At 63.3% G+C, this 10,922-nt stretch overlaps 1 protein-coding gene across 6 annotated transcripts in view; it reads left to right on the top strand.

Annotated features, from left to right (window-relative positions):
• Positions 1-403: 403 nt before the first annotated feature.
• SARDH (sarcosine dehydrogenase) overlaps positions 404-10,922 on the top strand; it is a 68,791-nt gene continuing 58,272 nt past the window's right edge. For 2 of the 6 annotated variants that reach the window (XM_043470069.1, XM_043470070.1), the window contains exons 1-8: positions 404-542; positions 1,183-1,263; positions 1,749-1,903; positions 2,456-2,817; positions 3,860-4,038; positions 5,408-5,587; positions 6,284-6,407; positions 6,573-6,673. In XM_043470069.1, the coding sequence (XP_043326004.1) occupies positions 2,484-2,817; positions 3,860-4,038; positions 5,408-5,587; positions 6,284-6,407; positions 6,573-6,673 (918 nt within the window). In that variant the 5' untranslated portion in view covers positions 404-542; positions 1,183-1,263; positions 1,749-1,903; positions 2,456-2,483. Of the gene's footprint in view, positions 543-641; positions 937-959; positions 1,073-1,182; positions 1,264-1,748; positions 1,904-2,455; positions 2,818-3,859; positions 4,039-5,407; positions 5,588-6,283; positions 6,408-6,572; positions 6,674-10,922 lie in introns of those variants that run through there. The other 4 variants (XM_043470065.1, XM_043470068.1, XM_043470066.1 and 1 more) reach the window with 4 other exon arrangements.

The raw sequence follows: 10,922 nt of genomic DNA, 5'->3' as shown, positions 1-10,922 counted from the left end.
CAGATGGGTATGCATGGGTGTGCACGGGCAGGTGTGGACGGGCAGACGGGTATGTGTGGGTTCACCTGCGGAACCCCGAGACCCCTGTTTAGGGGTGAGGAGCTGGGGTGCACGGGCATGCATGGGCAGACGGGTATGCACGGGTGTGCACGGGCAGGTGTGGACGGGCAGACGGGTGTGCACGGGTTCACCTGCAGAACCCGTGACCCCTGTTTAGGGGTGAGGAGCTGAGGTCACCTGCCCCACGTGCAGACTTAGCAGGGCCTCCGGGTTCGCAGCTCCGCTCTGCTGCCCTCAGCACGGCCTGCTCCGCAGCTTCCCGGCCAGCTGGCCTCCGGGTGGTGGGCGGTGCATCCTGCCCCATGGTGGGAGGGCCAGGGGGCTGGCGGAGGGCCTCTGGGGCTAGGGCAGGAGGGGGGCAGGGGCCGCCCCGGTTCCTGTTTGGCTGCTGCTGGGAAGGAAGGAGGTGACGGCACCGTTGAAGCTGCTGAGCTGGGCGCTGGCAGGCCCTCGGGGCCTCGGAGCTCTGCGGCCAGCCGGAGGTACACCCCTTGGGAGGGCAGGGCCCGGTCCCTCCCCTGGGCCAGCGGGGTGGGACAGGCCTGGAGTGGGCTGGGACTCTTTTTGCCTCTGGCTGCAGGGACCCTCGGGCTGGGCGGACACAACCACGGGACTCTGTGTGTGGGGCGGGGGCCTGGGCACCCTCCCAGCCCGCCTTCTCCTGGCAGAAGCTGGGTCTGATGCCTCCCTCACCACCCCTCCTCCTACTGCCTTCAAGGAGGGCGTCCCTGGGGCCCCACCCCCTCTGTCTGACCCCCAACCCTGGCAGTGATGGCCAGGCTGCTGACTCGGCTGGGACAGAGCTGGGGGGGGCAGGAGAGGGGGTCGATGGTGAAGCGGCTGCCCTGGCCAGAGGGCACCAGGCTGTCCCTGGGGGTGGGGGCCGGCCCGCCCGGGTGGGAGAGCGGGGCTGGCTGCAGGCGGGGAAGGGGCACTTGGCAGCTTCCCAGGCCAGAAGCCTTGGCAATGGGGCAGCAGGAGGGAGGGAGGAGGCCAGGCCGGGGCCGGGCAGGTGTGTGCTGGGCTATGCCGCATGGCCTGGTTGGTGGGGGGGAGGGGGCGGCGGGTGCCCGGCCCTGGGAAGGTGTCCTGGGCAGCCACGTGATGCCAAGTCTCCACCAGCAGGAACCACTGCTGGAGGCTCCCGGCAGAGTAGGGTCATCCAAAGGCCACAGGGACGTGCAGACGTGTGCCTGGGAGCAGGTAGGCAGAGCTGACAGAGGGACTGGGGGGCCCTGCCCTGCCCTCCAACTCCTCCACACCCGGAGCCCTGCCATCACCCCTCCCCGCTCCCCCTCCTGCCCCCAGGCCCCAGGAGGGAGGGGGTCACTGGTGGGGGCGGGACAGCCCTGACCACCCGGGAGCCCTGGGTGGGGGGAGGGGTGGGAAAGGAGGCGGCAGTGGGCCCCCCCGGCCTCTCCACCCCCAAACCAGCCGCGAGAGGTCAGGAGGGGGCAGGACAGCCAGCAGGCTCGGTCACACGGTGGCCCTGTGACCTTGGTCAGCTTTGCCAGCTTCCTTGGGCCTCAGTCCCCCCACCCAACCCAGTGAAACGGGGACAACAGTCGTCTTGACTTTAGAGCAGAGAGAACGCGTGTTCCCAGCTCGCCATGTACCGCACGCTTGAAAATGCAAGTGGACTTCGTTAATTGATCGGCTGATTGACACCGTCACGGTTATTAATGCAGGTGCAGGAGCCCCCCCAGGACCGCAGTCTCAGCCACATCCCTCTGACCTCTCCTGCTGACCCACAAGTGGGCCCGGGGCCCCTCAGAGCCGTCCTGTCCTCCCCTCCGGGACCCTCCCCTAAGGAGACCTCACCTGCACCTCATCTCCTTAGAAGGTGGGCTCCCCGTCACTGTCTTCTTATAACTGTGAGGGTCTTCTGGCTGGGGAGGGCTGGGAGGGCTTCCTGAAGGAGGAGGGAGGCAAGGTGAGCCTTGCAGGCTACTGCGAGGCTGCCCACCCTCTGGATTCAAGACGGCCCAAGGGAGCCGGAGGCCGACCCCACTGCCTTCCTCACTTTCTCCCTTGGGTCCTGAAGGGCTGTGGGGGCCAATGTGGCAGAAATAACTTCTGTGTGGGGTTGAGACGGGAGTTCCCCCGGAGGGCATGCTGAGTGTAGGCTGGAGAGTTGGGGGTCCTGGCCTTGTGACCCCTGCCGCCCCCACTGTGGTCCTGTCTCAGCATGAACACCGTCCACTTCCCCCACACCATGGTCGCCCCTGGGGCCAGCCGGAGCCTGAAGAGTAGAGACCCTCGTAGACCTGGGCCAGACAAATGCAGGGCGCACATATGCCATGGGTGGGTGGCAGGAGGGAGGCGGGGAGGTCGCAGCGTGGGGGCTCCAGGACCCACTGCTCCCACACTCAGGCAGCCCCGGCTCTCTCCCCAGCTCCCCACAGTGCTGAAGCTGAGTTCCCATGGCCTCGCTGAGCCGAGCCCTGCGTGGCGTGGCGGCCACCCGTCCTCGCCAGAGCCCTGCTCCGGCCCGGGGGCTGAGACCCCTGGCGAGTGGGGCTGGCCCCACGTCTGAGAAGAGCGTGCCGTACCAGCGGACCCTGAAAGAGGCACAGGACGCCTCGGCGGCTGCCCGGGGCCCAAGCCGGCCCCTGCCCAGCACAGCCAGCGTGGTGGTCATCGGCGGGGGCAGCTTGGGCTGCCAGACCCTCTACCACTTGGCCAAGCTGGGCGTGAGTGGGGCCGTGCTGCTGGAGCGGGAGCGGCTGACCTCCGGGACCACCTGGCACACGGCGGGTAGGTGTCCGGGCGCAGGCGGGGGCGGGAGGGAGGGGCCACCCCCGGCTGGCCAGCGGGAGGCCTGCTGGAGGCAGCTGGGCCAGAGGCAAGGCCGTGGAGGGCAGGGGCGGGCTCGGTCTGAAGGTGGCCCTGCGTGTCCCTGAGTCCCGGCAGAGCTGTGGTGGGAAGGAGGGAGTGGACGCTGACCATGGACCCGGCGGGGGGAGGGCAGAGCTGAGGCCGGAACTAGGGGCCTAGGAAGCTGTCTGCTCAGAGGAGAAGCCCTTTCTCCGGATGGAGCCCCGGGATGAGGGGCCTCCACGGGTGCAGAGGACGGACGGGGGTGGTGAGGCAGAGAGGCGTCCTCCGCGGGCACCACGATTCCCACACCTGACCGGTGGGCACTCCTACCACGTGCATGTCCCCAGAGCAGCCAACCTTCTGCCTTAACCCTGCGTTAAGATGGGCAGCGTCTGGGGCAGTCTCCCCGCTGTGGCCGATAAAAGCATGACGGCGCTGACCGTGGAGCCGGGGAGAGGTTCACACCGCACCCGTCACTGCCCGCGCTGTCTCACCATCCTGTCTGGGCCTGCACGGCCTGTCCCCCCACGGTCACTTCTCCCCAGGCCAGCTGCTCCCCAGGCTCCGCTCAGAAGGGGGCTGCTCTGCCAGGGAACTTCAGTCAGTCCCGGGATCCTGTCACGACCTGCCCTGAGATCCTGGGCACGGAACCATTTGGCGCCCCCTTAATGCCACCGTGCAATAGTCCCGCCTGCCTCCTAGGGCCGCCGTCACCCCGTGACCGGCTCCGCCCACCCAGGTGCCTGATAAAGGGGGCCTTTGGTGTTGTCCGTCTCTGAGCTGCCCAAGGGCCGTGTCCTGGAACTCAGCGTTGCCCCTGTCGTTTCCTGCTCATCGGCCTCTCGGGGCTCTCTCGATGGCCTGCAGGGACACTTCAGGCCCGCAGCCTGATATTCGGGAGCCCGGCCTGGCGGGGGCAGGGGGTGCAGCCCCTCAGCGAGGGGCTGACGGCGCCCCCCGCCCACCCCCCGCCCACCAGGCCTGCTGTGGCAGCTGAGGCCCAGTGACGTGGAGGTGGAGCTCCTGGCCCACACGAGGCGAGTGGTGAGCCGCGACCTGGAGGAGGAGACGGGGCTGCACACGGGCTGGATCCAGAACGGGGGCCTGTTCATCGCATCCAGCCGGCAGCGTCTGGATGAGTACAAGAGGCTCATGTCGGTGGGTGCGCCCCCGCGGCCGGGGTGGGCAGCGTAGTGCAAGGGAGGAGCCGGCGGATGCAGGTTCGGGCATCGTGCTGCCTCGGCCGGCTGGGCCCCCTGTGACGGGCGGCTTTGCCTCCGAGCCTCGGAATTCTCACCTTTGAAATGGGATCGAGCCAAGGAGCACGGTTCTGCTGAGCCTCGGAGGCAAAAGAGGCCCCGTGGATGGGGGTTGCCACCATGCACGGTGCTACTGGGCGTCAGGCTGAAGGATGAAGCCGCACTACCCAGGAGGCAGGGACCACTCTTCCCCCAGCTCTGCCAGAGAGGCTTAGGGAACACAGTTGTTGGGGAGACAGCAGAGAAAGCCTTACACCGTGGAAGGCCTGCTGTTGGGGTGGAGAGTTGGTTCTTCACCCAGAGCAGCCAGGGCTGGCCCCCACTATCCAGGTCATGGAAGAGAGAAGTTTCTCCAGCGATGCATCGGTTATTGGACACCAACTGAATGCTGGAGAGCAGAATTGGCTGCGTGGGTAGCAAGGGCACATTGTCACAGGGATGCCGAGTTCCTCTGAGTGCCCAGGCGGAAGTAGGAGCAGCTTGCTTCGTCACAGGAGGGCGGGGGGTCTCTGGGGTCAGGAGGTGGTCTCGTTCTGCCTTCTCCCACCACCTCTTCCCCACACTTACTCACTCATCAGCTGGGACGGAGCCCCAAAGGTGACCCGTCAAAACTTTCAGCTCAAGTTCGGAGCGAAGTCTCTGCCACCTCTCACTCAGGATGCTCTGAGAGGGAATCTGATTGGCCCAGTTTATGTCTAGTTGAGCTGGAGAAGGAAATGGCAACCCACTCCAGTATTCTTGCCTAGGAAATCCCATGGACAAAGTCTGAGCCTGGTGGGCAAGTCCCTGGAGCCTGACTCGACTTAGCCACGGAGCACATCTCTGGTTGGGCAGAGCCTGTCCTGATGGGCGGATAGCTGCGGACACTTGATTGGCTGCCCGTCGGCCAATGAAATGCGTCAGGGGTGTGGCCTGCCAAGCAGTTGCGTCCAGGGACAGAGGACCCTCTGGTCTCTAGGGAGCTGGTCTGACCAGCACATCTGGTTCAGGCCCCAAATATAAGACCCGTGGGGATTACTTTTATTTATTTACACAGTAGGTCCTTATGTGCCCGGGCCCCAGAGACTGCTTCCAAGCACTGCACGGGTTCCTTACCCTTCCTCGGAGCTGGCCCAGGGGACAGGAGCTTCCCCCGTCACGGCTCAGGGTTCCTGAGGGTGCCAAGGTCAAAACTGGGCCCCTGGAGGCCCAGACAGGGAGGCGAGTGGCTGGAAGGATTTGCCCCCCACGCCCCCACCCCAGGCTCACTTTCCTCTGGGTCCCCCTAGTTGGGCAAGGTCTACGGCATCGAGTCCCACGTGCTGAGCCCGGGAGAAACCAAGGCTTTGTATCCGCTGATGAACGTGGAGGACCTCTACGGGACCCTGTACGTGCCGCACGACGGTACCATGGACCCCGCCGGCACCTGCACCAGCCTTGTCCGGGCCGCCACCGCCCGGGGGGCGCAGGTACGACCGCCTCCCGGCCCTGGATCCCCCGCTCCGAGCCTGCCCCTCCTGCCTAGGAACACGAGTTCCCTCTGTGCTGGGACCACGGGACAGCCGGGACCCGAGCCCCTGACCCGCTCCTGCCCAGGCCTGCTGGCTGCCTCTGGTCTGTCCATGATGTCCACTTTCCCCGGAGGCCCCATCCTGCCGGAATAGCGAACCTGCCCCAAATCTCTTCTTGTTATTTTTTATCTTCATTTGCCTCAAGTCCACATGTAGCTGTAGGAAAACTTAGAAAAGACAGATAAGCAAGGAAGAAGACACGGAAACAGTTGAAGAAAGAAGAAAAGAGAGTCACCCTGAGGTCCCCAGTGTTGACACTCTAGTTTTACTGCAAGTATTTTTCTCTGAAGAAGTGAACGAAGTGGAGCTGAACTGAACTTCATGCGACCTTTTAACCACAAGCATCTGTCAGTCACTTGAGCTCTCCTTTTTCTCTTTAAAGTCCCTGTTTAGGGGGACAAGTTCTCCAAGTCCAGGAGCCCGGAGTTAGTTGCCGCCCTATGGTCACCCCCGTGTCCCCGAGGGGGCCACATGAAGCCTGCCTGAGCAGAAGCAGGGGTCCCGGGCCCCGGCTGGGCCGGGGGCAGTGAGAGGGTGGGCGGTCAGCCCTCCAAGAGCTGACGTGGCTTGGAAAGCAGCTCCTCTCACTCCCAGGTCATCGAGAACTGCCCGGTGACCGGGATCCGCGTGCGGACAGACGATTTCGGGGTGCGGCGGGTCGCAGCCGTGGAGACAGAGTTCGGCTGCATCCGGACCCCCTGTGTGGTCAATTGTGCAGGTGGGAAGGCGTTCCTTCTGCCTCCTGAGGGCCACCCTGACTGCTGCCTAAACCTGGCCTTGCTTGGGGCGGGGGGTGTGTGACCCGGGGGCGCCCTGTGCCCACCTGGCTCGCGGGCCCCCGCCAGATGCCGGCAGGGCTGAGCTGCCTACGCTCTGCTTGCAGGAGTGTGGGCGGGCGCCGTGGGCCGGATGGCCGGCGTCAAGGTCCCGCTGGTGGCCATGCACCACTCCTACGTCGTCACCGAGCGCATTGAGGGCATCCAGGTGAGTGGCTGGCCCCCGGCCCCACATCAGGCTGCGGCGGCCCACGGGCCTGGCTCTGACCCCACACACGCAGGTGGCTGGGCGTCAGTGGCCCATCTGTAAAACGGGCCTCCTCGTGCCTGGACGCTCTGGGCAGCGTGAGGACGAGAGGAAGTTGCATAGCTGTTACCCGAGGGTCCTCCCACCCCGGCCTTCGTGGCGCGGCTCCTCACTCACGCAGCCTGTCGGGCTTGGCGTGGCCAGCCTGAAGTTTGCCGTGTCCCGCGCCCCAGGTGTTCCCGGGAGCCCCTGAATGTTCGCGGGTCCCCAAATATGCTCTGGGTGCCAGTCTCAGAGGACACTGAGCCATGGCCCTGGGAACCTCCCAGGGAGCCCTGGAGACCCTCTGCCAGGGGAGGCGGGCGGGGGGCAAGGAGAGCCGTGGGCCCCCTGCCCACTCCCGCCTCCCTTTCTATCTCCCCTCTCCCGCCCTGGGAGCTGGGAGCTTCCTGTCGCTGACCACGCTTCTTTCCCTCCACGCATCTCTCCCGTCTCCTCCCGCCTCCATCTCATCCCCGCTCTGTCCCCCCGTCCATCTCTCCCTCCGTCCACTTGTCATTCCTCCGCTCACTTCTTCCTCTCTGTCCATCTTGCCTCCCTGCCTCTGTTCACCCCTCCTTCCATCCCTCCCTCCCTCTAGCTCTTCATCCATCCATCCATCCACCCATCTGCCAATGGACCTGTTCATCTGTCCATTCACCTGTCCATCCTTTCTCCCCTGTATCCATCCGTCCGCCACTCCCCCTACCCATTCCTCCATCATCCATCCATTTATTAACACGTGTAACCAACCCACCCTCCCCGCCACCCTCTCTGTCAAACATTGACTGGATAAACTCTGTGCTCCAGGCCCTGTTCTAGAAACTGGGGCTGTAACAGAGATAAGAACCTAGTTCTCGCCCAGGTGAGCTGGCAGCGGGAGGGTACGAACAAGTAAATATACTTATTTATTTTAAAACGGGCTGACAAGCAATGGGGCTCCAGGGACCCACAGCCTGTGGACCAGGGCGGTGCCCTGGCAGAGACCACGTCCGAAGAGTCTCCTGAGACGTCTAACAGGGGGCAGAGGAGAGATGAGGGGAGGAGGGAAGGGTGCAGGGCACAGCGGCTGGGGAGGAGCAGACGGTTGGAGGCGGGCCTGGGCCCGCGGGTGTGGGTGAGACGAGGCTGACCCTGATTAGGGCCAGGTCCCAGCAGGGAGGGTCCCGGGAGCCTCGCCCCTGCCCTGGACGAGCCTGGCTTCCCTCAGGTCACCAGGCTGGCCGCTGGGTGGGCCCCGTGGTGAAGGGGGTGGGGAGCTGGGGCGGGACTGGAGCCTCTACCCTCTCCCGCCCCCCTCTTCCCACACCAAGTTCCCTTACTCATGGATGGGCTTGATACAATCCAGCACATCCCTCCTGAGGGCTGTGGTGTGCATACACATGTGAGGCATTGTGGAAAGAGGAGGTGTCGGTGGGACGAGCCCCTGGCCCTGGTTCCGAGGGAATTATCTCCGGTGACCACCAGGGGTCACCTTCTGACCGCTGTGGACTGTAAAAGTAACCGTAAAGTGAAAGTCGCTCAGTTGTGACCGATGCTTTGCGACCCCACGGACTATACAGTCTAAGGAATTCTCCAGGCCAGGATACTAGAGTGGGTAGCCTTTCCCCTCTCCAGGGGATCTTCCCCAACCCAGGGATCGAACCCAGGTCTCCCGCATTGCAGGAGGATTCTTTACCAACTGAGGCACCAGGGAAGCTGTGGACTGGGGGCCGGGCTAGAACTGGGGACGGGTCTGGGGCAGAGGAGGGCCGTATCCTGGTGGGGAGGAGGAGGGTCACAGGGCATCCATGGAGCGTGGGACGGGGCCTCAGCCTCTCCGTTCCCCGATGCACGTGATGCCTGGCTTTGAGGCAGCTTCCGGGAGAAGCAGGACAGCGTGGACCCTCCCTGAATTTTTAAGATCAGCAGCACGCTGGGGTTATTCATGTTACTCGCAAACACTACCCTCTCCCAGAGACCTGTGTGCCTCTGGGAACCCCAGGCTCCACCCCAGGGAAGGGCCACCAGCCCCAGAAACTCTTAGACTCTTTGTAGGAGCAAAGAGGAGGTTTGGGGCTGGGGGCCAAGTTCCCCATGCTCCTCTCCACGTGGGGAGTCTGAGAGGCCAGCCTCTCCTGAGGTCACACCTGGACAGCCTGAATCTGGGAGAGGAACGGGCCCCTGACCCTGACCTCCCACGTGGTCTGACCCCTTGGTGAGTCAGAGAACAAGCTCGTTTAGGCCAAGGCAGCTCCTGTAATCGGGCTGTGGGGCTCATGCTGGGAGGTCCCTGACACTCAGGCCTGTTTAGGGATGGTCAGGAGGCTCCCTGACAGTGGACAGGCTTGCACTACGAGGGGCTGACTGCCCAGGTCTGGGCCTCATGGTGTTGGGGGCTTGGATGCCCCAGGCTGCTGGCGAGGGCTCAGGGATCAGCCCCCTGGACCACATGCCCTTCTTCCTCCTTCCTGGGGGACCAGGGGGCTGTGCTGCCCCAGGGACCCCAGTTCTAAGAAGCCGTGCCATCCTGGGTCCTAGCTGAACGCTGTCCTCGGCTCCTCTGTGACCTCATCCAGGGACCTCTCTGGATCTGGTCTCTGCGTCCATCAAACACGGTGGCCTGGACGCTGTGTGATGGTCTGGCATCCCCACTGCCTTCTACCTATAGCTCTGTTGCGGCAGAGCCGTGGGAAAAGGCCCAAGTTCGGGGTCTGCATTCTGACCCCTCCACTAGCTAGCCAGGTGAGCTGAGGTGCTGCCAGAGCCTCAGTTTCCTCTTCTGCAAAATGGGTTTAAAACTGTTTAGGGCTGTGCTGAGGGAGGAGCCAAGTGGTGGGCTGAAGGGCTGAGCACAGTGCCTGGCTCATCGAGGTGAGGACCGCGTGACCGTGACAGAGGACAGGGGACGGTCGGGGGATGGTCCAGCCAGCAGGCACCCCAGAGAACTGGGAAGCCTGGAGCCACCAGGTGAGCTTCCTGGAGGAAGCAGCAAGCGGGATTTGAATGAGGTGAGGCCAGGAGCAGCGGATGGAAGGGGACGGGCTGGGATAGGAGGCAGTCACACCAGTGGCACTGGGGTCGCACCTGTAGGGTGGGCTTCCAGATGGAGGGGGCAACGAAGGTACCCCGTAGACCCCTAGGGCGGGGCTGAGCCCATGCTGGGCTCTCTGTGGCCGCCGGGGCCTTGCAAGGCAGGGAAGGGGGGACGCTGATCCTGCCGGACAAACGCAGGCGCTGTCCTGACCACCAGGTGTCCCCAGTGTCCTGCTCTGCGGAGCGCCAGCATTTCGTGGGTTTTGTTTTTTGGGTAGTAGAGACAACAGAGGTAATGAGATCACTGGACCTGAAGCGCTCGGTTACTGAGAACGCCCCATGCGGCTCCTGGCCGCGGCTCCTCGGTGCAGACGTCCTTGCTGCAGTGCTCAGAGGGGCCACGCGGCGCGCAGGCCGGAGTAGGAGGCAGGGCCCCTGCCGGCTGGTCCCTTCTGGTCGCTCCGTGTCCTCAAAGGTGGGGTGGAGGGGTCACGTCTGAGGACTTCATCTCTAGGGTCGGGGGCGCTGAGAGCCAGCTCAGTGCCCGGGACCCGCAGAGGAAGTGAGTCTGTCCTCACTCCCGCTTGCTTTCTGAAACGATTTTACTTTCTGTTCATTCACTTATTGGTTAAATCAGGAGTCAGTATTTGCAATCTGATGGCAATGAAAACACTGTTAGCTCGTGAGCAAGCAGCGTCCAACGTTTTGTGTTTCCTGGAGTTACTATTAATAAGTGCGTTTTCCCAGCTGTTCAGTTCCCAATGTAGCTGTCATTAATTCTTCCCTTCTATGTGGCTCAAGGGTAAAGAATCTGCCTGCCGATGCAGGAGATGCAGGGCATGCAGGTTTGATCCCTGGGTCGGGAAGATCCCCTGGAGCAGGAAAGGGCACCCCACTCCAGTATTCTTGCCTGGGAAATCCTAAGGACAGAGAATCCTGGCGGGTTGCAAAGAGTTAGACATGACTGAGTAACTATGTATGCATGCGTCTACCTATCATCTATCTATTATCCATCCATCCATCTATTATTGATCATCTGTCTATTATTATTACAGTCGCCTGTATCTATCATGTAGCTGTCATTTATCCATCCATCCATCTATTATTGATCACCTGTCTGTTATTATTAGTCAGCTGTATCTACCAGGTAGCTGTC

This window comes from Cervus canadensis, chromosome 5, assembly GCF_019320065.1.
Source record: "Cervus canadensis isolate Bull #8, Minnesota chromosome 5, ASM1932006v1, whole genome shotgun sequence".
NCBI lineage: Eukaryota > Metazoa > Chordata > Mammalia > Artiodactyla > Cervidae > Cervus > Cervus canadensis.
Note: the sequence above shows the minus strand (reverse complement) of the source record. Positions and strands in the feature narration are given on the sequence as shown.